Source organism: Protomyctophum parallelum, assembly GCF_964188405.1.
Source record: "Protomyctophum parallelum genome assembly, chromosome: 15".
NCBI classification, from domain to species: domain Eukaryota; kingdom Metazoa; phylum Chordata; class Actinopteri; order Myctophiformes; family Myctophidae; genus Protomyctophum; species Protomyctophum parallelum.
This window is the reverse complement of record NC_139710.1, coordinates 42,675,856-42,702,110: the sequence shown is the minus strand read 5'-3', so window position 1 is coordinate 42,702,110 and position 26,255 is coordinate 42,675,856. Positions and strand designations below refer to the sequence as shown.

The following is a 26,255-nucleotide window of genomic DNA, read 5'->3' as shown; positions in this document are numbered from 1 at the left end:
TCTCTGTAATGACAAAGAACTGAGCTACAGTGTTGTTTGCAAAAGGTTTCTCTCGTGTTGCAATGCCATTGTTTGTGTGTGTGTGTGTGTGTGTGTGTGTGTGTGTGTGTGTCTGCGTGCGCATGCAGATTGCAAAATGTACTTTACTGTATGTGTACATACATGAGAGCTTGTATATAGTCGCTGTCGGGCAGAAACCTTGTATCTTCATTGGTTTTTCATAAATGTATCTTCTACTTTGTCGTACAAGCGCGTCACGCAAACATAGCCATCTAGTACGAGCTCATAACGTGTCACGATGTGATGCGTTGTGAGCTTGTTCGTGCATTTCCCGTCAGTCAGTCACGCCCCATATTTGGTCATACCTTGTGACATCACGTGATGTCACAAGGATTGGGGGGTCAAATCAACTAATCAAATGATTCCCTGAGCGTGGCACGGCTGCAGCTCACCACTCCTTGGCTGCGGCTCACCACTCCAAGAGATGGGTCAAATACGGAGAACAAATTTCACTGCGGTAATGTGTGTGACAAATTGTATGACTTTGACTTTTTGATACCTGTCCATTTACGGGCCTGCCCCAAAGTTATTAGTGCAGGCCCGAAAATTAAGGGGCGGTCCTACCTGGGCCCTCATCAAACCTTGTACACTCAAGACACAAAGCTCCAGCGCCGCCCAGCAGTCTGCTGTCACCCAGTCTTCTCGCCCTCAGGCGTCTTACTGGTAGATCTGCTATTGTCACTATATCCATTTTTTATAAGTGGAAGTTGTGCGTGTCTGCAGGTTTTTTTGAGTGGTGCAATCACTCCTTTACGGAGCTCTGTGTGTGGGTGGCTGGGTGGCTGGGTGTGTCTGAGCACGAAAACAGCATGGTTGTTTTTCACCACCTGTGCGCAACCTAACACACACACAAACACACACGCAAATATTAACTGTTTTATATGATGATTTCATCATATAATACTGCACACACACTCCCTGGATGCCAACGACTAACCTCTGCCCCAATACTCCCACAATGGCCTGTTAAACGTATAACGCCACCATGAGGCCGATTTTAGCAAATTTCTGTAATTACTCATCCACATTTCATTCATACATCTCGCAAATCGGTATACACTATCTCCATAGTCATGTGATCAACATGGCCCTGTCTGCTTCCCCATATTCCATCCCCATTGCCTAAGATTGCCTTCCAAAGTCTGCAGGATTTGTCCGTTTTGAACAAAATGCCTCAAATCATAAACACAGCGTGTGATTTCCCTAAAATTATGCACGCACATTCCCACTAGGCAGAGGAACAAATGCCACTAAAAAAACACATCAGCCTCATGGTGGTGCTATAACAGGCCAATTCATGTTTTCACCTACTGTATACCTGCACCGATCTATGGACAACTTTGTATGCTCGCTCCCTAGAGACGAGGAAAAATATTTGCCCTGCATTTTCCTCATCTGCCTGTTATAGCGCCACCATGAGGCAAATTTTTTCCAAACCTAAATGCTATTATCCTTGTGGAGACCTGTGCCCCGAGGGGCACTTTTTCTAGTTTTCTTTCTTTAGTTTTGGATGGAGACGACATGCATGTTGTGCAAGCATAGACCTATGCTGAACAGGCAAAAGAGGTTGCAGTACTTGGAGAAGGGTGTGAGGCTGGGCTGTAGTACGGTGGAGGAGGGTGTGAGGCTGGGCAGTAGTACGGTGGAGGAGGGTGTGAGGCTGGGCAGTAGTACGGTGGAGGAGGGTGTGAGGCTGGGCAGTAGTACGGTGGAGGAGGGTGTGAGGCTGGGCAGTAGTACGGTGGAGGAGGGTGTGAGGCTGGGCAGTAGTACGGTGGAGGAGGGTGTGAGGCTGGGCACTGGGCAGTAGTACGGTGGAGGAGGGTGTGAGGCTGGGCACTGGGCAGTAGTACGGTGGAGGAGGGTGTGAGGCTGGGCAGTAGTACGGTGGAGGAGGGTGTGAGGCTGGGCAGTAGTACGGTGGAGGAGGGTGTGAGGCTGGGCAGTAGTACGGTGGAGGAGGGTGTGAGGCTGGGCAGTAGTTCGGTGGAGAAGGGTGTGAGGCTGGGCAGTAGTATGGTGGAGGAGGGTGTGAGGCTGGGCAGTAGTACGGTGGAGGAGGGTGTGAGGCTGGGCAGTAGTACGGTGGAGGAGGGTGTGAGGCTGGGCAGTAGTACGGTGGAGGAGGGTGTGAGGCTGGGCACTAGGCAGTAGTACGGTGGAGGAGGGTGTGAGGCTGGGCACTGGGCAGTAGTACGGTGGAGGAGGGTGTGAGGCTGGGCACTGGGCAGTAGTACGGTGGAGGAGGGTGTGAGGCTGGGCACTGGGCAGTAGTACGGTGGAGGAGGGTGTGAGGCTGGGCACTGGGCTGTAGTACGGTGGAGGAGGGTGTGAGGCTGGGCACTGGGCAGTAGTTCGGTGGAGGAGGGTGTGAGGCTGGGCACTGGGCAGTAGTACGGTGGAGGAGGGTGTGAGGCTGGGCAGTAGACACATTATGTGCTCCTAGGAGGGTGTGAGGCTGGGCAGTGGACACATTATGTGCTGTGTGCATGATTCCTCCCACACATGTCCTTTGGAAACTTAGAATAGCTGAGCTAGAGCTGCCCCCAGGAATTATCTTGAGTTTGTAAACTGAGGGCAAGTGTAGAGTAGGGCAGAACTTCTGGTTCACCCTGTTGTCATCATCGCGGAGCCCTGTTGAGTTTAACCACTGACCAGAGGCCGATATCAAATAAAATTAAAAAGGGATATGATGTCAGCTGTTCTTGAATCTGGACTTCTGTTTTAGTTTATGTTGTAACAGGCTAGTAAACTACCAGATCCAACAGTGGCCATTCACAATACTGCAGAGCTATAGCCTCAGCCTCAGGGCGTCAGTAATTCCAATCGACAGTCATTAAAAGGAAACCGTAGAAGCTTCAACTCACACACGCTTGCACACAGAATGTGCTGCTAATTAAGTAGAATAAAACAAAGACATAAATCAACTGTAAAGGGCCTTTACAATTGCAAATGCAGGCTTCTGCGATAAAGGCAGGGTGATTCATCATATCTATTTTTTCTCTGATCATCTGATTCAAGGTTGTCCTCTTCTAATATCACTAGGCCCATCTTATCTTCACTACTTATTCAAAAGGCATCACAACACAGTCTTATTGGTTTCAAGAATGATTGGGCTGTAAGCAAGATTTAATTTTCAAACGGGGTTTACTATAAAACGGATAAAAAGCACCACAACATACAGAAACTGGAATTACCTAGTGGCATCCTGATAGGCAAGTGGTTAGGGTGCATATGCATACCATATGGGTGCAACTGCTGTCCACAATAGACTAGAGCACCAAATTCTGACATAATCTACGCATGATCCTGGGTCTCGCTTTTTCCCCCTATTGTGAATTCCCATAGACCTTTTTTATATTGCGTCAATCGAACTATGTTCCAAAAATAAATAAATGGTCCCAGCCATGCGGTTTGACTCATATGGATATGAAGCACATATCCAGCTGACGGCGATAAAACGCTAATGTTAAAGGGACATTTCACAGCTGGGAGAAACTGCAGTTATTCAATGTTAATAGTATTTGTAGTACATAACAGTAGCACAATTTGAAATTTGCACCCTATGGCCAGAATAATTCAAGTCTGTGTGTTTGACTAGGGTTTGACTGGATAGCTGAATTCCTACAATGACTATAATGCTTTGGTGCACTGCCCCTCCTTGTGGAGAGGGGGGAGGCTACGTGGAGGTGTGACTTGTAGTCCAGAAAGGAAGTGAGACCACATTTTCATGACAAGTTTTGAAGATTGATGAAGATAGATGCTTCCAACTCGAGTAGAATTATTAATGTTTTGTACAAGTGTCCATGACAAAAAGAAAAAGATGTGGAGACAATAAAGACTATTATTATCATTATTATTGAAGGTGGTAACAGTCCAGGCATTTGCTCAGTACAATATTTCGGGGGCATATTTTGAATGTGTGCAGGCTTGAGTATGTTGAATCTAGTTTGCATTAATGAAGATTTAGTTGACACAATTAAATAAAATGGCGATAGTAACCAGTGTGGGGCAGACGGTCTGTCACAGCCAAATTTGGGAGAGCAGAAGCTTTGTTGTTGCGAGGAAAGCGGTAAAATTAGACTTTCGTGGTTGTTTTCGTCTCAGATTTAGTCTGACGTAGCGTCACAGTATAACTCTATGGGGACACAAAAGTAGGACCCGGAAGTATCTCTGGAGGGGGCGCTCACGTCATGGCTAAAATACTGACTGACTACGCCCCCCCCCCCCCCAATACAATAACCAAAATGTGGTTATTGTAGAGCCTTTAAGTATTGCGCAAATTAAATACAATAAAACAATTTCAGACCCACAGAGATCTTTAAATTAAAATAAAAGCCACCTTGTGGCTTTACTGTGAAGTGCACCTACACCATGTGTTTATATGTCAAAACTGCATCGCCCACACAATTGATATAGCAGTCTCTATCGATTCACATTATCGTCCGGAGTATATCGATATATTGCCATATCGATTAATTGAACCCACCACTAATTATTGTATGGGTGAAGTAGGCTCTCCAGTTACAATATAAATTATGTAGTGCAAGTGCACAGCTCGCTGCATACCGGTATATGTCTATCCTCGAGTCCAAGTGGATGTTTCTGAAAAATGTGAAGAAAGTCCCTAAAAGCGTCCTGATATATCACGTTCACGAGGCTGGGGCAGATGTACAGCCTGGAAATATAATGCCATGGCTTTCGCCAGCGGAGGCATAAAAACTGTAACACTGGTTGATTATAAGACTGTAGTGGGAGAAAGCAGCAGGCAAAATACAGTACTGTCAGAAGATGGCAAGACGCAGCATCATCTCATGCACATATAAAGCAATCTAGCCTAATTGCAATCGGGACAAGCAAATCCCCTCTTCTCTGAACTCCTTCCAACTGGGGTATTGGAATTCTAAAGCCATTCATTGGTTCATTTGCTTTCATTTGCTGTCACCCGAGGCCTTTCTTTTAGCAATCTCTTCGTATGTTGTTTACATAATAAGACATTCATGCTTTTTCTTTCTCCCATAGCAATCTACAATTATGATCCCAGAGGCCAGCAGGAGCTGTGTCTACAAGTGGGAGACACTGTGCACATACTTGAGACATTTGAAGGTGAGCAAGCATGTGCTGTTAACAGGCCCCAACATATCCCTTCGTTCCTTACACCAGCGAACTGACACAGAAGATTATGGCGAGCCAACCAGCGGTGTGATGAATCTATTAAAGGAGTAGTATATAATAATAATAATATCTCTAATTTGTATAGCGCTTCTAAGTACCCAAAGATGCTATCAATTAGATACCCCATGACTCTTTGAATTGACTGAGACTTTTGTTTTTGTCGCATTTCTAACCCAATACTTTTATGACCATGAGTACTCAAAGAGTCTCCTACTGAGTCTCCTATTGACTGATTATTGGCTCAGGAATGGAATGTTTTTGTTTTCATTTGGGGTGAACTACTCCTTTAAGCATTACATAAAATGTGTCTGCATCTCTCTCATTTACCCCTTCCCTGTTGCTGTAATGTTAATATATCGCTGTCAAGCTGTCAACCTATCAAACTTCTCCATTTCTCCTCAGGGTGGTACAGAGGATACACGCTACGGGACAAATCGCAGAAGGTATGGAGGCCATTATCAGTGAAACAAAGTGTTATCAAAAGTGTTAATTTAACCAAACGAACAGAGGATTTTAATGTGGTCTCATAACAAAATGAGCATTGTTATCTAGATTTCCTTTTTGTTTCTGAATACTGTACATTCCATCTGTCCTCAGGGTATTTTCCCAGGTTCCTACATCCACCTGAAAGAGGCGAGAGTTGAGGGAATCGGGTGAGCTCAGTGATCACTAAATAACACGACACTGTGATGATAATCCACTTTGCGTTTGCTCCGCTCCACCTCGTCACTTTGGCAATAACATTATGCTGCGCTTGTAATTATAATCAGCAAGGCCTCCCTCAGTAATGCTTTTGTTGGCTTTTAGAAGGGAAAACGATCAACTATTTATCATGTATAGAATAGAAATGTGTCTATCCTAATGATATGACGTGATTTGTGAATGATGGACCACTTTTCCAATATCGTATTATTCTCTTTCTGGCCGGTAGCCAGCAGGAAATAATTATCCCGGCAGATTTACCCCTGGTGCAGGAGCTGGGGGCCACCCTGAGGGAATGGGCACAGATATGGCACAACCTCTATGTGGTATGTGCAGATTATCTCTATTTCCCCACTACCCCAAATTTTCTGCTACTTTCATCATATGCACGCCCTTGATGTTTTCTACTTTGATACCAGGGCTCTTCTCTGTGATGGTGGTTTGTTAATGCATAGCATGTGGCCTGTTTATCTGACAGACCAACAAGACTACGCAGTTCAGGGTTGTTCAGCAGATGGCATATAGTCTCATTGAGTATCGATCTCAGATAGTGTCAGGCACACTCCCCAAGGATGACCTTGTAGAGCTTAAGAAGAAAGTCACCGCGAAGATTGATTATGGAAACAGGTATGAAGCCTATTGCTTTCTTCTTGTGCTGCACCAGAATGCATTCCGTTTCTGCAATTCTCAGTTTTTAATGAATAACATGAATTGCGGTGCTCCAGATAAGCCTGTGTTTTGATGCTCAGGATTCTGGGGCTGGACCTGGTTGTACGAGATGAATCGGGGAACACGATGGATCAAGACAGCACCAGCACAGTCAGTCTGTTCCGGGCCCATGAGACCGCATCCCGCAGTATTGAAGACAGGATACAAGAGGAGAAGGCATGATTGTTTTTCAGTGATAACGTCTGTAACTTCACTCCCTACACATTGGTGTGTCTGTCCATGTGAACATTTATACCCATACACCTGTGTCTTTGTTCTTCTGCAGACACGACTGCAGAACCTGGAGATGAGGCGTCAGTCCCTCTTTAGTACTGTGCACACCTACAGTCTTCTGATGAACCTGAAGAACTTCGTGTGCAACATTGGAGAGGACGCAGAGCTGCTCATGTCTCTCTATGACCCTGACCATTCTGAGTTCATCAGGTCAGGTTGTGTCCATCTTTACCCTTCCATTCCACCATCAATCTGAGATTTGTTTAGTTACAGTTTTAGTTGGCTTTAGTTTCAGATTTAGATTTAAAGTTTTATTTGTAATGTATTCTTAAAAAAAAGAAAAAATCTATTCACATATTGCATTTCCTCTTCTTAAGGTTAAAATATGTATTAGAAAAGCAGATGCCTAACTGTGCTTGTCATTGAAATCCGTGCAGTGAGAACTTCCTGGTGCGCTGGGACAGTATGGGCATGCCTAAAGAAATTGAGAAACTCAACAATCTGCCTGCGCTATTCACGGTAACCAATTATCACGCTCCTGAATGTACGTCTGCACTCACTGATCTGCTACAATACAATGCAACAGCCAGAAATCCATTACACAAGGCATTTTGGCATATTACATATTACATTTAGTCACTGAAATTCTTACATTCATGACGCATATTTGAATCAATATGCGGCCAAAGCAGGTTTCTGCTCTTGTCTGCTCTGTATGGACGGCACATCCAAGCACTACTCAAGAATGATAAATGGATAAACCCCCTATTTACTACCTGGAAATAGTAGATCATCAAATGTGTTTGCTGTTAAACAAAATTAATTTAGACAACAATGATCAAATTGTTTATTTGGTATATGTCAAGACTTTTACTAACACCCAAAATCAACTTGAGAAGCAATACAGTTTTTTTCATAAATCTCCTCATTTTCAGTATAATGCTATGGCACACTGATCCAAAGCACTTCTGGGGTACCAGGGTGCCGCTTCTCTCTACAGCTACAACTAAACTATAATGTCACACTGCCTGAAAGCATTACAGTGATTGAATACTGTCTAAGCACCTGTTGGTTGAATACCTTGCATTTTGTCCTTGAATGTGCTGTGGGTCCCCAAATCACCACACCTGTGGTTGTTCACGTTATCCAGGACCTGAGCAGCAGTGACCTCATCAGACAACGCCTGTTCCTAGTGTGTCAGATCATCAGAGTGGGCTGCATGGAGCTCAAAGAAGGCAAAAAACACACTGGAGGCCTAAGAAGACCATTTGGTGTTGCTGGTAAGATTCATAGTTATTTATTACATGGTTCTGCTGGAGTCTAGCCTACTTTAAGAGGGTCTGTCTGTCTGTGGGCGTGATGTGACTTATTTTGTCATGTTTATAACGCACAAGATACACAAGCAGCTGTGACAACAAGCTCTCAGGCAGACTGACCGACCAACCAAAACAAAAGTGGCCGTGATGTCTATACTTTTTATAGACTCATGGTTGAATTTATACCCTACAAAAAGACAAAGAATCAGTGTGCTAGATAACATTGGCACACCTGCTTAATTTTCTGATGTATAAAATGCCTTAACGCTGCTTTGGAAACAGAGTCAGTGGAAATTAGTTTAGCAGCCCTCTTTATAGAAGATTAATGGGCTAGATGAGAAAATAATTTCCTTTGCTGTAGTAAGAAATAAGCAACTCCCATTATTCTTAGCCAGGAAAGAAATTTGCCAGAAAAAAAATCCTGGCTGAAATCAACAATTTAGAAGCATTATCCATTGCAGCAGAGGATCAGGGTATTTCAGTCTGACTGTTTTTTGGCTGTATGCACCCCCTGGTGCTAGGCAACAGGTTAGTGAGATAAAAAATCAGATTTGGGTACCCCCAGGGAACAGAAACTACAGTCTCTAATTGCTGTTGAAAGAACTATAAAATTATAAAATATCATACCTACCTCCAGTGTGGAAGGCACACTTGTACGCACGCACGCACACACGCACACATCACTCACATCTTGCATCACTACATAATGTGTTCATAAAGGACCGCAATGGAAATACACAGCTGGATTTGACTATACATATATTATATGTATTTTATGGATATGGAAGTCAAATCATTTGCAGAAATAGTAGTTGTCAGCAATAGCAGTAGTACCTAATAGGTGAATTGTATTGGAGCAGGCAAATTAGCTCTTCCTTGACAGCCATCAACTGACAAAAGCCGATGGTACCATGGTGCTCCAAATGCATTATTGTTTTCCCCTCACAGTGATGGACATAACAGATATCGCCCATGGGAAAACAGACGATGAGGACAAGCAGCATTTCATCCCATTTCAGCAGTGAGTCCTTCAGTGTTTTTGACAGCAAATTTTAGTTTTAGTCATAGTCTCTTGAATAGTTTTAATTTTGTTTTAGTCACCTGGAATGTTTTAGTGTTAGTCTAGTTTTAGTCGACTAAATCGACAGTTGATTTAGTCGACTAAAATGTATTTTGGAGGGCCTTGATGCCTGATTTTACACTTTTTTACACACACTGGTCAGCTTGCTATTTTCCGCATGCAACCAAGTGTATAATGACTTTTACCTATACTGGATCTCTTGTCCACTAGTCCCTTCCTAACATTTTAGTCTAGTTCTTATTTGTTGACCAAAATGTCAATATATTTAGTCATAGCTTAGTTTTAATTTAGTTTCCATTTTTTCGTCATAGTATTAGTCGACGAAATCAAGACCGATTCAATATTGTCATAGACTGCTCATGCTTATGTAAACATGTGGAAAAGTACTTAGCGATGTGGTGCCTGTTACTGTATACGAAGAAAACAAAGGACACAATGATGTGAGCTCTCTAGCACAGTATATGTTTGTGAGGTTTTAAATATGCTATGCAAGTTACTTATATCTTATTTCAAGATATACTATACTGTATAGGAAGAAAACAAAGGACCCAATGATCTTATGCAAGTTACTTACCGGTGTATCTTATTTCAAGATATATTGTGCATACCATCTGCCCTCCTAACAGCTGTTTGTCAGGTGAGGAGTTGTGGCATATTTTATCACTGGACCACAAGCAAAAGATTTTCATTGAGTCTTGACATCTAAAGTTTGCTTTAAGAAAAAAAAAGATGTTATCCATTTTTTTTTCACTACCATTTTTATTTACCATCATAAACCATTAATTCAATCTTCATTATTTATTTAAAATATATTTAGATTTTATGATAGTGTGATGAAATTTGAATACAATAATTTAGCAGCAATTAATTGTAATCAACATAAAAAATGTCCTGGCTTAGTACATCTAATTTCTGTTATATAACAAATTGACAGTTGGTAAGAGTAGCATATTTCTTCTGTAATGAGTACAGAAGAACGTAGATGAGGTAACACAGGAAACCTTATCAAACTTCCAGATTGGTTCCAGATTGGTTCCAAATTAGTTTTTTAGTGTTAGCCGATATGCATATCGTCGCAGTCCTTTTTTTATAAATCAACGCTATTGAACCCCCTTTACATCTGTGTTGGTAAAAAAAAAACATTGAACCAATGAAAAGTATTAAACAAGAAATGATCACATAGTGATATTTGTCAGGTGAAAGAAGCGCTGTCTCCGTTGTGTTCCCCCCCCCCATATCAGGATTATTGCGTGTATGTTTGTGTGTCACAACCCAGCGCCTCGCGGCCGCTGTCTCCGTTGTGAACCCCCCCCCCCCCACCCCCCATATACAGTAGTATGATTATTATTTTAGTAACATGACTGTTTGTCACAACCTCGAGCCTCGTGGCCGTTGTTTCCGTGCACTGTCTCCGTTGGGTTCTCCCCCCTGCACTGTGTTGGGGTGAGCTCTTTGTTCCTTCCCCGTCACCCTGTGAGTGTGAGCATGCTTCTCTGCTGCGTTGCTCTCTTTCTGCAGCCTGTGTGGCTGCCAGGGATATTTGCCTCTCCCCTTCCCATTGGCCAGAGGGCAGCTTTGCCGTTGCTTGGGGTCCCATTGGCCAGAGGAGCCAATCGGATCAGTATGACTAGGGCTAGAACAGGTCGTCTAGTTTTCATGAGCTTTCATTAGTCAGGTGGTTTCACCTGACAAAAAGTATTACAAAACCAGCTAACTCCATTGAGTTCTCAAACTGAATAAACCAGCTAACTCCACCAGAGGGGGTGGAGTTAGCTGGTTTCGCCCTCTCCCCTGCAGCAGCAGAGCAGCTTAGAGATCCATTGTCAGCTGTTCTACAATGATGGGCAAAACCTCCTAACTCCACTTGGATTGGGGTAAAGTGGTGATAATACATGCAAGTATCTGACAATATAAAAGTCACAATACAAACTGAGGCATTATTGCTTTGTTCCTGAAAAATATATTTAGTTTTAGAACATTTTTCTATGAGATTGTACTTCATTTCCTATAAATTCAATCAAAAAAATGGTTATACAACAACCAAACCTGTGACCATGTATAGTCTAATAGTCTATCCTGTATTTCTTGAAAACGATAGTGCACTTTATGCACATGTTACTTTAGTTATAAAAATCTGTATTGCCCTATAAAACGGTGTTGTAGATGCACTTTATACCTTTGTACATTGTTCTTGTACAGTATGTATGTTTTTAGGCTTTGTTTACAAGTGTAACGTGTTTCACTGTCTGCCTGTTTTGTTTTTATGTTTTGTGTGGGGACTGCGGATGTAAACTAGAAGCTTTGCTAAATCTGGTGTATTTACGTTGCAATTATATGTAATGTCCCGTCGAAATAAACAAATAAGGTAAAGTAATGACAGGAAACGGGAAAGAGTCGTGGAGAGGCACACGCAGCAATGGTCCATCGGGCTCGGGAATCGAACCCGCAACTCGCTGTCAGGCTGCCTCAGAGCCCATATGTGATACGTGCCTTAATCACTCTGCCCTCAGTGCCCAAAACTACATCCTTTTAATGTAGAAGTTAAACCAACCACAAATCCATTTGTATAGAATATATTAAAATTGTGTGATTATAAATGTCTACACTTATTTTGATAGGGCAGTGTAGAGAGCAGAAGCTGAGGGCTGAGAGGGGGGGACGTCATGAAACGCAGGTCTGCAGCAGTCGTGTGTGTGTTAGGCTGCGCAACACTTAAAAAAGGCAAATAAGTTTAGGGATATATGGCGAATATAGGGCCCTTGGTATTTTGAGCAATTATACACAGTACTCTCCAAACATTTGACTTCTCCAGACATCTCCCACGGTGGCAGTGAAAACAAGGTTCTACAGTCCTCACTTAAAGTGAAAACAGTGTTGGGCCGGGGGAGCAATGTCAAGGCTTGTCGGGACTCCAGAGACCTAGATTTCCCAACTGTTGCCTTGCAAATGCAGCTGTAACCGTTCATTTGTTTGTCACCCGTCAGGCAAGTTGACAGCTGATTTCTCTGTCTCTCTCTCTCTCTCTCTCTCGTTCCATCCTCTCCACAGGATCGCCATGGAAACCTACATCCGACAGAGGCAGCTCATCATGTCTCCGCTCATCCCGTCTCGTGTCATTGGAGAAAACGAGCCTCTTGCTGCCGTCTTCAACAAAGTGATTGCCACTCGGGAGGTCAATCACAAAGGCCAGGGTAAAAGGACAGGCGTTCACACCGTACACCGTGTCCCCTCTGAATACAGAAGGCCTCGCTACCTGAAGTGTCTTGTTTGGGGAAGATAAATGGTTGTACATGAGGCTGCATATAGTATATATCCTTTGTGTTTCTGGCTCATTGAATTTCCTTACGTGTCCCTGACAGGGCTGTTTGTGACCTTGAAACTCCTCCCTGGTGATCTTGTCCAGGTCAGGAAGGACTACCCTCACTTTGTGGATCGCACCACGGCCATCGTCAGGAAGATGGGATTCCCTGAAATTATCCTTCCAGGTGTGTGCAACGTTGTTGCTGCAGAGACAAGGGAGATGTGCATTGTAGTTGTGTGTGTATATAAATAAGGGTTCATAAATCTTGGGGGTACTCTCGTAACCTTGAAAGAAAGCCTCTGTATGCCCACCTAAATACTGCTCGGCGGTGTCATGCAATGGAAATCTACATAATGGCAGAGATCACAACACATTGCACTGCAACGCATTTAATAAATAAATCTATACGATTAGTCTATCTATAAGTCTTTCTCCTTCTTCAGGAATTGTGAGGAATGATATCTATGTGACTTTGCTGCAAGGAGAGTTTGACCGTGGAAAAAAGAAGACACCCAAAAACGTTGAGGTCATTGTGAGTGTGCACGACGAGGAAGGCAATCCTATGGAGGTGAGATGCCAGAGCCTGTGTTGATGGACAGTGAAGCACTAATCTATAGGCTGCTCTTTACTTTAACATCATGTACAGTTTGTATATTTGTTCTTTCAACCTTTCAATCTTTATGTGACATACTGTCTGACAGTACACCCGGTGGGTCATACTAATTGTCATACTTTGATATAAACATTTGTTGTGCTTTGTTAAGAAAGGACCCTGCTTTAAATTGTCATTCTTGATATTGTGTAAATATGTTATCCTTCCCTTCTCTTGTAGAAAGCAGTATTTCCTGGGGCTGGGTATGACGGGATCTCGGAGTACAAGTCTGTCATTTACTACCAGGTGAAGCAGCCATGTTGGAATGAAACGGTGAAGGTAAGCCTATGTCCAGGACGGACACATTGTGTTTTCATACTCTACACAAGAAGCACCCCACAGAATGTCTCAAGCTTACCTATTACTTCCCCAAATGGATTTGTATTGTAATGTAATAATCGTCTGGGGGAAGTTAGTGGTACAGAACGTGCTTCTCATAATAATAATAATTTAAAAACATCATCCACATTTTTCTCAATCCCACTTAACTTCCCTGCCTCTGCAAGGTGACAATACCCATTGAGGATGTGTGCCGCTGTCACCTGAGGGTGATGTTTCGGCACCGATCATCCCAGGACTGTGAGTTTCCTATTTATCAGAGAGATTTATCAGCACAGTATCATTGATTTTATTCTTTTCCCCACTTTTATTTTAATTTTTCAATAAAAACACCTAACTACAACATTCATATATCGTATTATATCTCATATCACGGTCAAGTAGGTTCATAATCACAACATATCCAGACTTCAGCATTAATGTCACAGTAGTTAAAGTGGTGGTTAGCTTTGGCAGAAACCTGTTGGTGGTCAGTTGTGTTCTCCTCTGATGTTCCTGTATTCCCTTTAGCCAGGGACAAATCGGAGAAGCCCTTTGGGATGGCCTTTGTCCGTCTCATGAAGGGAGATGGGACCACACTGAGAGATGGCAGGCATGAACTCATCGTCTACAAGGTAGTTGTGCCTGCAAGATTAGCTAATTACATTTGTGTACTGAATACATTTTAATAGGCTGAGCTCTTTAAAATAGACTAGAGTAGATAGTTTATTGTCTTTATTTATATACAGTACAGTACTGCACACAAAATGGCACGTTTGACAAGCTGACAGTTGTGCATGGATTATGCATGAATCTCCCACTCAATCAATAAATATCAAATTAGATCTCCAACGATCAATGTAGGTTTCAAGATAAATTTCCTATTTTATGACTTTTTCTCAGGTTGACGTGAAAAAGGCAGAGGATGCAAAGGCATATCTCACCCTGCCAGGGACCTGGGCTGAGGTGGAGGAGAGAGAGAAACAGACGGGGAAGCAGTATCACCACTCGGGAGTGATCCCTGTGACTAAAGACAGCTTCCAGATCTCCACACTCACCTGCTCCACCAAACTCACTCAGAATGGTAACGTAGTGGTCGCGTTTCTGTGCTTTCTGAACTTGGAGAATCAGTGCATTATGGGATATCATAACAGCTTCACTGAGTGAAGAAATGTCAATGTTTATTAGACACACAGCACACATGCAGCCTACATAGCAACAACAATAAAGCTTGTATTCAAGTACAAAAACATTGGTATTGGTGTGCTGTGAAGTGTCGTAGATGTGCACATGATGACCATTATTGTATTGCTATTACACCACAGTTTCATACAGTATTACACCATTGTTTTTTATTTAAAAAAATTGATGACCCATTGGCCTGGACACTGGCGTGGGGTCGCAAATGTCTGACTTTGGTATGAATCGGAGTGTGTCCTTGTCAATGGCGGTTACGGTTAGTAACGGTTGCTAAGTTAGCATTGGACAATTACTATTGTGGAGTGGGGCTTAGTGTCTATTCATTAATTAAAGTAGTATCTTTAGTCACACAACATTCTCTATTTCTTTGTTGACCGGAGAACCCCCAGGGGTCTATACTAGGCATAGGCCCTCTACTTTTTCGCCATAGAAAATAAATGTTTTCCATAGAAAAGGGATGCTAGGGTCCATGCTGTTAATGCAACGCAGCAGGGTCTAGGATTGATAGCAAGACCCCCTCTCCCTTCCAAGAGTGGCTTGAAATTCACTTTGCTTATCGATGTTATTAATAATTTGCGTGTTAATGTTGATTGATGCGGATTTTATTAGGTTTTAATGAGCTGCATCCCCGAACCTTGATTCTCATGCAGTAATTTAAACTTTAACGAGGAGAAGTATTAACACCCATCTTTCCCGGTGTGATGATGCATTCCAGTGGATCTACTTGGCCTGTTAAACTGGAGATCTCACCCTGAGAACTTGGAGCAGAACCTTCAGCGCCTAATGGAGGTTGAGGGAGCAGAGATTGTCAAGGTGAAACGTGTGCTTCGCAGATTGCACAGCAAATAACGTTATGTTTGTTTTATAGAAGGTTTAAAATGCCCATGTGTTTTATGCTCAGTTTCTTCAGGACACCCTAGATGCGCTTTTTAACATCATGATGGAGACCTCGGAAAAAGAAACTTATGATACCCTGGTGTTCAACGCATTGGTGAGTTTCTCACTGACTTGTCTGACAAGACTTACGTAATATCTTACTAGATATCTTATTAGAGTAGTATTCAGGGACACAGTGCATATGCCTTGTGTCAGAACCTAAGCCTGCCTATTTTATTTAATTAATGTATTGGTTCTTGACTTAACTCTTATTCCTGTGTTCCACTCTTATGTTGCTGTGGTTTATCGCTGATTCATTTATCATTTCAAACGGTATGTCTCGGGTTAAGATTCTGACTTATCGTTCCTTTTCTTGAACAGGTGTTCATAATCACACTGATTGGCGACATCAAGTTCCAGCACTTTAACCCGGTTCTCGAAACGTACATTAACAAGCACTTCAGTGCCACTTTGGCCTACATGTGAGCATTCCATCTTTCTGCTGTGGCACACACCCCCACAGGCCGTTATATATTTGTATCACTTTTCATGTTTGCCCATCTACTCCACCCACACACAATTACCGGCATACCTTGATGTCTCTACTTTCCAATGGTGTAAAGTAACTAAGTACATTTACTTAATTAAGTACTGTACCTAAGTACCATTTTGAGGTATTTCCAATACTTTTACTTCTACACCACTACATGTCAGAGACAAATATTGTACTTTTACTACACTACAATTATTTGAAAACTTTTTAGTTACTAGTGACTTTGTAGGTTTGGATTATTACAAAACTTACAGTGACCACTTCAGCCCTATATACATTTCTATATACATTATTCCTATATACATTATTATACAGTACGTTGCGATGCAACGCATTGTGAGCTTGTAGATTTTTATATATTTAAAAATAAATTATGGGACATTCTGCATAAAGATTACTTTATACTTTTGGTACTTTTACTTAAGTAATACATGTGAGTACCTTTTCCACTACTGCTACTTTCTCAGGAAGCTGACCAAGGTATTGAACTACTATGTTGGCCATGCTGAGGAGCCTGCCCTTTCAGAGAGACTCTATGCAGCACTCAAGGCCCTCAAGTACCTGTTCAGATTCATTGTCCAGTCCCGGGTTCTGTACCTAAGGTATCTTGACCATTGCTGTTACAATGTGATTTAAGAAAGTTATATGGGATTACTTATCAACACTTGTGTAGTAGTTACCAATACCGGTGTATTAACTAAGATACATACTAAGAAGTAAACAAGAAAGGTAGCAAACTAACTCCCTGGATACCTCACCACAGGAACCCATCACAAGTTATCAGCAAGCATCTTTTGAATGTATCTTAACAATCACTTTATTGGTGAACACCACCAGTTGCCGTATATAACATGATGTCCGACATGTGCTTGTCTTTTAGGTTCTATGGGCACAGTGAGGACGGTGATGCATTCTTCAACTCCATTCGCACACTCTTCCTCTCCTTCAACACACTTATGGACAGACCACTAGATGAGGGAGTGAAGATTAAGGTAGGGTCTTTTAGAAGTTTAGTTGATTTCATTTTTGCACAGTAAATTGGTACTCTATATTAGGCCAAGAAAGCCTTATTGTTTAATTCCTGGCTGTGTTCGATCAGAAAATGGATGTAGATGTTTAACAAAATTGATGCCAGCAAACACTTTGTTTCATGTCCTCATGGGAACTGTTGATTGTCTTTTTAGGGGGCGATACTGAAATACCTCCCAAGCATCATTAATGACATTCAGAGTGTCTTTGATCCCATTGAGCTCAGGTAACTCCCTCCAGGTTTTTCAAAAATGGAAAAATATGATAATTGCCTGTCACGGCTCAATGCAAATTTCAATTTACTCTTCTACAGCAAAGTATGTGGTCTCTTTCAAAACTCTTTCAGTGTCTCACTATGGGGAATGCTCTCTGTGTCATCCTCAGAAGCCCGTTTATTGATGTTGCCCAAACATAGGGACCCACTTTGTGTCTGGCTAATAGCAATGCTTTCCATAAGGACCGGTTACTAGCCAAACAGCCGATTAACTCAATGAAGTCCAGTTGAAAGAAACTGAACTGAGTTAGATACATTAGGGTTAACTCAATGCAAGTATGACGATAGAGAAACTGCTTATGGTAAATTGCAATTTATTTAGCACCTTTCCCCAAACTCTATAGGATAATACAAGTGTGTGTGTGTGTGTGTGTGTGTGTGTGTGTGTGTGTGTGTGTGTGTGTGTGTGTGTGTGTGTGTGTGTGTGTGTGTGTGTGTGTGTGTGTGTGTGTGTGTGTGCGTGCGTGCGTGCGCGCATTTACCTTACATCATGATCAGTCAGCCAAAAGGGCCTGATGCAGTCGCAGTGTTACTGGTCATTCAAATAGCTCTTCTTGCTTCACTCAGAAAGCGAGCAGACTACTCTCTGCCAACTTGCATGCCTACAGTAGCTTAACAGCATAACAAAGTGAGCTAATCCCTTGGTGACTGGGTGGGCGCTACCGTATTGGTTGGTTCCAAACGTCCTACTCCCTTGACTGTGTAAGTGTTAGAAGTTTGAGGCTGAGCGCATTGGCTGCCACCACGCAACTGACACAGTGTTCGTGTAGTTACACACTAATAGCCTCTCACTTGGCTACTGTGTGTTTCTGCCAGTCCCTATACAGTATACTGTGCTCTTGGTGGTTGCGAAGTCTCAGGGATGGACACTCATACAGCGTGGGTTTCATGCCTCGAGTTGCAACATGCCCCTACAGGCAGCACTGTCCTCACTCTCCTCTCTCTGCTCCTGTGAACACTGTGGCTGTTTTTACCTCAAAGAGCCTCTGTGGCAGCCTGGCAGGCTAACCTGCCTGGCTGCAACCTGATAAGGGAGGCTGCCTAACTCACTGCTTCCCAAACACTGGGTTGGGGCTCAGGACCCATGTGTGGGTCGCGGACACATTTGTATGCGTTAGCTTGTAAATATGCTATCTGCTCTGCTTGTAGATCTGCTATTTTCACTCGTTTGGGTCCCTGGAAGACATTGTATTTCTCTTTTGGGTCACGGGCTAAATAGTTTGGGAACCACTGGCCTAGCTGGTCTGAGCAGCTAGACACCGTTCTCCTGTTGTTGAATACTGGCAACAGCTGCGGCTAGCGAGGAAGATATTCTGGATGCTGTTGAGAATATCTACATTTGGAGTTTTCAGTGTTTACGGTAGAGGGCGTTCTTCCGCTACCTGTGAGTTAATCTTCGGATCAGACAACAACCGGAAACTAGAAAAAGTACCCCTCGGGGCACAGGTCTCCACCAGGCCAGGTCAAGTTATGGTGGTGCTATAATAGGCCAATGTGAAAAGGGTTTCTTCTTACGCTTTGATGGCAATTGGATGATTTGAGGCATTTTGTTCCAAAAATGTGTCTACCTGTTGGTAGCGCTATAACAGGCCAATGTGAAAAGGGTGGGATTTGTTCCTCAGTCTAGTAGGAAAGTGCGTTCATGATTTAAGGCTTTTTGTTTAAAACGGGACAATTCTGCAAGCAGCCAATTAGGATGGAATATGAAATATCGGACAGATACGTCTTGAGCACATGACTATAGATATACTGTGTAACGATTTGCGGGATCTTTCGACAGAATCTGGAGTACATATATATATTTTTTTTTACAAAAGTCGGCCTACTGGTGGTGCTATAAAAGGCAGAAAAATGCAGATCAAATTGTTTGTCCTTGGCCTCTAGGGAGTGTGCATGCAACGTTTCACGCAGATCGGTGCAGTTATAGGTAAAAATGTGAAACGCTGCCTCATGGTGGCGCTATAACAGGCCGTTCTGAAAAATTGTTGGCATTCAGGGAGTGTGTGTACAAAGTTTGGCATCGTCCGTGTCAGTGGTGCCGGAGATTAGCTGGTAACAGACGGACGGACACACACACCTTGACCTATGCAAAACATACTCTCATGCCTTCGGCTGGTGGAGACGAAAACATGATTGATCAAAACAAATTGATCACCTATCAATTTGGTCTTGAAAGATTAGTCAAAAATACTGGCAGTGTTTGCAGATGCAGAGCATTCCCCATGGTGAGACACCTCAGTCATTTTCTCAGAGAACTGGGGTTACGGAATAGTTATCTTAATTTATACTGTCTGCAGTAAAATTACTTGTCATGTCTGGCCATCATCATCGATGAGAAATAGTACCTGCTGTGATAAATCAACTGACCCCACATGCACTTTCAAAATACAACGTGCCGCAAAAATTCAGCCGGTTGTGGATGCAGCTTTTCAAAATTCCAAACGAACAATGCATTGAATCCTATCAACTTAACCTAATTCTCTGCCACTCATAATGTATGACTCGTAACTGCTTCTGATATCGTAGCATTTTCCACTGCTTTACCATAACTCGTCTTTTTCCTCTAGCGTCCTCCTGACCAAGTTCATAGAGAGTATTCCTGACGCTCAGCTCGTGCGGCAGAAGCTGGGCTGCATGTGTAAAATGGTAGAGAGTGACCTTTTCAGACAGCCAGGTAGGAGCAGGCTCATTCATGTTTTGAGTCTAATAACATTTCTCTTGAAATGAGAAGGAAATGGCAAAAAAAACATGGCTAGATTAACCCATTAAGAGTAAGACCTCAGAGTTTTCAGAAAAACGAATGTTTCTATGTCCGTGGTTCACAAACTTTTTCATGTCAAGGACCCCTAGAATGATATATACTTTGCCGCAGACCCCCCATCTCAAAATAATTTGATCCAGGGACCCCCAGAAGCAAAGATTTGAGTTTAAAGTGTTCGCTGTGAAAGATTAAAAGATTTGCACACATTTTCAAGATGTTTCAAGCTCGTGAGCTTGTATATCTGCTATTTTTCAACAGCTTAAAGTTTAAAATAATGGTTAAGGTGGTTAAAAGCTAAGGTGACACAGATATACCTTCCAGTCCAGGTCTTAATGGGCATAACATTATAACATTTCTATTGAAATGAACGGGAAATGGTAAAAAAAACATGATGACAAGTTTCTCCCACCTGCTAATGTACAGCTCCGTGATGGCAACGTGTCTCTGCTTCACCCCCGTAGACTGTCGAGATGTTCTCTTGCCGCTCGTCACCGACCAGTTAAGTGGTCAGCTGGATGACCACTCCAACAAGCCCGACCTAGAGGCCTGTGTCCAGCTACTAAGTACTGTGCTGGATATCTTGGATCGCAAAGACGTGGTGAGACGTTGGAGGACTACATTCTACAAAATGTCTTCTAAATCATCAGTTTTCTGAAAAACCTGTTTCTGTCGGTGGTTCTCAAAAGGACCCCTAAAAGTTATATGTATTTGGCCGCCGACCCCTATCTGAAAATATGTTGTTCCAGGGACCACCCAAATGCAAAGATATGAGTTAAAAACGTTCACTGTGCAAGAACATATATTAAAAGATTTGCACACGTTTTTAAGATAAAAAAAGAAAATAGCAGATCTACAAGCTCGTAGTGTGGCACTCTGTACCGCACTATGAGCTTGTAGATCTGCTATTTTTCAACAGCTAGATCTTAATGGGTTAACTACCATGAACATGCAGTAGATGTGCACACGTACGCCTTTGTATTACTGTACATGTGAGTCAGGCCTGGAATTTTGTCATGTAATTCTTGCCCTAGCGTGAGGCTGAATGCCGATTTGACCTTTTTGAACAACAACCTAAAGACCGAGTTATACTGTACTTACTTGAGGTGTCACACACTGAACATATGCATTGTGAGCTTGTAGATCAGCTATTGATGTGCGACTCCTGCACGTAACTATACAAATCAGGCATATCTCCAACTCGAACCCTAATCCTATTTTGTTTTAAATGATAGTAATATAATACACAGGTTTTGTTGTTTTGTTGCTGCAGGGTCCCACCAGGATCCACGTCCAGATGATAATGGAGCGGTTGCTTCGCAGAGTAAATCGCACCGTCATCAGCATGAGCAGATCTTCACTTCTCATTGTAAGGCACTGATTGTCTGGACAATGAAATTAAACACAACACACTTCTATAAAATGTCACACGGCGTATTGTTCGACAACTTTTGTTTTGTTGAGCGACATGTCACAGACGCATACATCAGACTATGATATGGCTGCTCTCTGTGATTTGGGCAGGGGGTCTATCTTGCCTGCATGACGGCCATCTTAAGACAGATGGATGACCTGCACTACGCCCACTACATCAGCACCTTCAAGACCAGACAAGATATCATTGTAAGTGCCGTCCCCTCCCCGCCACCCCTTTTGGCTGTATCTGTTCCGGAGGCATCTCGTCAATTGCTGGCATCGAACCACCTGGGCTAGTTACCGTTTCTTAAGTGAATATTGATTATAGACATTTAACACAAATAATCAGACTGACATGATAAGGATGTCACTGGACTCACATTGACCTGTCCTGCATTACTGTCCTTAGCTGTTGGTGAGATCCCTTGGACTGGCTCCGTTAAGTTTGGCATTTTCGTGTGTGTGTGTGTTGTGCGTGTGTGTGTGTGTGTGTCTCTCTCTCTCTCTCTCTCTTTTTTTTTAGGGCTGTCAATCGATTAAAATATTTAATCTGATTACCGTAATCACTGATCGCAAATTAATCGCATATTCAAATATATCACATATCTGTTCTAAATCTACACTAAACAGATATTTTATTTAAGTTTTTAATTTTAACACTCATCAACATGGGCGTAGACAAATGCTTTGCTTTATGCAAAAATGCATACAAATACTGTCCAGAATCTTCAAGTAACAAGAGCATGGTGAAAAGAAAGGGAACTAATCAGACCGAATCAGAAATCAGCCAGATCTGATAGTCTTGGTTTGACTTGATTTGGACCCAATGGACCCAATTATTGCGGTTAATTGCGATTCAAATAATTAATCGCGATTAACATAACGGTGAGTTAATTGCGATTAATTGAGTTAATATATTTGTGGCACTCCTTAAAGGGAGTACTGAATGCAATCTTGGAGGTGCGCTATAGAAGCCATACAATTCCAATTTGTGGATGATTTAGTTCATGATGTATGGTGTTTTTTGTAAGCAATAGTACCAGCCCACAAATTTATGAAAGCAATGTATTACAGGCAAACTGTTTTTTGATGGTCAATATCACATGACTCGCTAGAACATTGGTGTCTGACGGTGACATTTGTAGCATTTGTAGTGCCATGAGTGTACTGTAAGTGAAATCACTTTTGGCTCTGCGTTGTTTGGAGGCCCTTTGTAATTCAAATATAGGGGAGATCATACACTAAATTCATGATTTATTGCTTTTTTTTCTTTTCTTTTTGTTTTGCTAAACTTGTTTGGAAGCCAATCGTAGCCAATAGGAGTGGAATATGACATATCTGACTAATAAATCTTGAGTGACCATAACTCCAGAGATAATCCCTATTTATATCTGACTAATAAATCTTGAGTGACCATAACTCCAGAGATAATCCCTAGTAGATTTAGTATCTATTTGAGTTTTGGATAAAATCTGTAGTAGTAGTAGTAGTAGTAGTAGTGATCCAAGGAATTCAGGGGAAAAATGGAGAAATGTTCAAAGCCTTATGCTGAATAATCCATGCAGCACTCGCAATTAGCTGTTTACGGACACACACACATATAGCTGCCCCCGAGCCATTCCGGCCTGGTGGAGATAAAAACGCACTTCTCGAGACAAACTAACTAAACTAATCGCTAAGAAAATAATGAATCGCTGCAGCCCATATAGTGTTAGTGTACTATAGTATTATACAGTGTGTACATACATACATACATTATTCCAGAGCCCCTGCAGCTCAGGAATAATTTGCCTATACACATCAGAGCCGTGCAGTCGATAGCTATTTTAAATCCTTGCTAAAGACTTATTTATTTTCCCGGGCCTTCAGTGACAGTCGGCTGATGTAGCCCTGTTTTCACTCACTGGTGCTATTGTTTGTTTGTGCTTATTTCATTGTATGCTAATGTCTGCTTATATTGCATTGTTTATTCTTGTATATCATATACTCTTGTATATCACTTTGGTTGACCTGGTCATGTTTTAAAAAAAAAAGAAAAACGTTTGAGTTGAGTTTGTGTGTGTATACTGATATTATATTATGTTTGTATCTATGTGTGTGTATACAAACAAACAAATAACAGCGTCTCACCATCCAACCGATTTCATCCCCATTATCTTCCTCATCTCATTTTGCGCTCATCTTTATTTGACAAAGAATCATCTCTATACCACTTCTCAGTTCTCTTATTTCTTATCCGTAGCACAATCTGCCTCGCATGATCATTTTAGGATCACAGGAACTGTCTAGGCCCCGCCATCTATTTTAGACTAACCTTTGTATTTCTTACTATATTGGCCTCTTGAAGTGTTAATGACCTAGCACATGAAGTTTATGCTACAGTTGTGTGCCTGTTCAAAGCCACACTGTATAAGTGTGTCAGTTTAAAAGGCCTTAAACATACCCCTGTGTTAAGCTGATTGCTGTTTCTCTGCCCTTGGGACTCCCTGATAGAGACATTCATCATGTTTAAGGGCCTGATTGTGAAACTCCTTACTATTGGTTTCTTTGTAATGTTTGCAGTCTCAGAATTTATTCAGGCTCGTTTTGCAGTTACACCTGTTCTGAGTCGGATAGTCTGAATGAGAATGCCAGCTTAAATTCCCGAAGCATAAGATGTATGTTAAACTAACTGCTCTCCCCTCCATTGCCTTCAGGACTTTCTCATGGAGACATTCATCATGTTTAAGGACCTGATGGGGAATGTCTTCCCCGCTGACTGGATGACCATGAACCTGCTGCAGATGCAGGTTTTCCGCAGGGCCATCAACCAGTACTCTGAGGTCCTCAACATGTACTTCCTAGACCAGGCTCACTTTGAATTGCAGGTATGTATGTATGCATGAATGCATGAATGCATGTATGCCTCACGATGCGACACATTGTGAGCTTGTAGATCAGCTATTTTCAAATGGTCAAAAGGTATATAAGGCTTAAGTGGTTAATGTATGTTTTGTAATAATAATCTAAATCTACAAAGTAACTAGTAACTAAAGTTTTCAAATAATTGCAGTAGAGTAAAAGTACAATATTTGCCTCTGAGATAAGTAAGTAAAGCACAAATACCTCAACATTGTATTTAAGTACAGTACTTAAGTAAATGCACTTAGATACTTTCCACCACTGTATATATATGCATGTATGTATGTACTGTATGTGTGTATGTATGTTTGGATTATTTGCATTTCTCCTTATCCAACCTTCTTGGGGTAGAGGTTCTAATTTATTAGTAATCGAGAAAGGCAATGCTATGACAAGGTAATTATGTTTGAAAATCTGGCTCCCCTTGCAGCTGTGGAATCACTTCTTTCATCTGACCGTGGCATTCCTCACCCACAAGTCACTGCAATTGGAATCCTTTTCTCAGGAGAAACGGAATAAGATACTGAACAAGTATGTTTTTATTATTGGTTTCCTAGTCGTGCTAATATAACATCACAATTACCCCCTTGGGGATCGATAAAGTTAATGTTAATTCATTCTCTATTTGACTGTTAAGTAACATTTAAAATATTTTTTTCTACAGGTATGGAGACATGAGGAAAGTCACTGGATTTAAGATGGGGGATATGTGGTATAATCTAGGTGAATACTTTTGCACTCGTCCATTAAAAATATTGCACTCTCCAAGAGAGATTTGCGGAACTGTTTATTCACTGGCCAGCGGTAATAAGAATAATAACAAAACAATATTCTTTTACTGTCCAGTTTCACAGTGCCTTGTTGGTTTTGTTTACCGCTTTATTAGTTTTGTCTCATATTTATTGAGAAGTGAAGATGCAGCTTATTGCCTTCTGAAATTACACTGTGTGTAATATCCCTGGATGATTATCCCATTCAGGACGGGAACCCCTTTTGGTGTTTTAAGCATTATATTATACTTTAGCTATTGAAGAATAACAGATCTACAAGCTTGTAGCACGGCACGGAGCTTGAAAAACGTGCACATTTTTTAACATACATTCTTTCACAGCAAACATTTTTAACTAAAATATTTGCTTCTGGGGGTTTCCCTGGAACAATATATTTTGAGATTGGGGTCCGGGGCCAATTTTATATACACCCGTGTGAAGTGAGGGGCGCTGTTCTACCAATGTATATATACATATTTTTTGATGTCATTATCAGACAAAATGGACAAAACAAACAATAAACTCTGTCCATGTCAATGGTGTTTTTAATGTTTGTTTAAGGAAAAACAAACATTAAACCTGTATATAGGAGGGGCTAGCCCACCTCAATAATATATATTCTGGGGGTCCTTGACATGAAAATGTTTGAGAACGACTGACATGGGTATTTCCAGGCATTTTCCCGAATCGGCCTCAGGTCTAAATGGGCTATACTGTGCTTTCTCTCAGGGCCCCACAAAATGAAGTTCATCCCTGCCATGGTGGGGCCTATTCTAGAGGCCACGTTGGTTCCAGAGCCTGAGCTGAGAAAGGCCACCATTCCCATTTTCTTTGACATGATGCAGTGTGAACACAATTTCAGCCCAGCACGCACATTTGAAACGGTAAAAGGCTAACTACAAAAAAATAAAAATAAAATGCCAATACTTTT

General features: G+C 41.9%; 1 protein-coding gene across 2 annotated transcripts in view; it reads left to right on the top strand.

Moving 5' to 3' along the window:
* dock5 (dedicator of cytokinesis 5) overlaps positions 1–26,255 on the top strand; it is a 51,405-nt gene that overhangs the window by 5,793 nt on the left and 19,357 nt on the right. For both annotated transcript variants that reach the window (XM_083784245.1, XM_083784244.1), the window contains exons 2-32: positions 5,083–5,166; positions 5,638–5,678; positions 5,833–5,888; positions 6,167–6,263; positions 6,416–6,564; positions 6,687–6,822; positions 6,932–7,089; positions 7,317–7,398; positions 8,030–8,159; positions 9,144–9,216; positions 12,325–12,467; positions 12,636–12,761; positions 13,021–13,145; positions 13,410–13,508; positions 13,736–13,808; positions 14,079–14,182; positions 14,451–14,631; positions 15,463–15,560; positions 15,649–15,738; positions 16,005–16,105; positions 16,644–16,778; positions 17,057–17,168; positions 17,361–17,431; positions 20,047–20,153; positions 20,702–20,838; positions 21,511–21,606; positions 21,762–21,860; positions 24,350–24,520; positions 24,985–25,085; positions 25,219–25,277; positions 26,054–26,208. In XM_083784245.1, the coding sequence (XP_083640371.1) occupies positions 5,083–5,166; positions 5,638–5,678; positions 5,833–5,888; positions 6,167–6,263; positions 6,416–6,564; positions 6,687–6,822; positions 6,932–7,089; positions 7,317–7,398; positions 8,030–8,159; positions 9,144–9,216; positions 12,325–12,467; positions 12,636–12,761; positions 13,021–13,145; positions 13,410–13,508; positions 13,736–13,808; positions 14,079–14,182; positions 14,451–14,631; positions 15,463–15,560; positions 15,649–15,738; positions 16,005–16,105; positions 16,644–16,778; positions 17,057–17,168; positions 17,361–17,431; positions 20,047–20,153; positions 20,702–20,838; positions 21,511–21,606; positions 21,762–21,860; positions 24,350–24,520; positions 24,985–25,085; positions 25,219–25,277; positions 26,054–26,208 (3,389 nt within the window). The remainder of the gene's footprint in view (positions 1–5,082; positions 5,167–5,637; positions 5,679–5,832; positions 5,889–6,166; positions 6,264–6,415; positions 6,565–6,686; positions 6,823–6,931; positions 7,090–7,316; positions 7,399–8,029; positions 8,160–9,143; positions 9,217–12,324; positions 12,468–12,635; positions 12,762–13,020; positions 13,146–13,409; positions 13,509–13,735; positions 13,809–14,078; positions 14,183–14,450; positions 14,632–15,462; positions 15,561–15,648; positions 15,739–16,004; positions 16,106–16,643; positions 16,779–17,056; positions 17,169–17,360; positions 17,432–20,046; positions 20,154–20,701; positions 20,839–21,510; positions 21,607–21,761; positions 21,861–24,349; positions 24,521–24,984; positions 25,086–25,218; positions 25,278–26,053; positions 26,209–26,255) is intronic.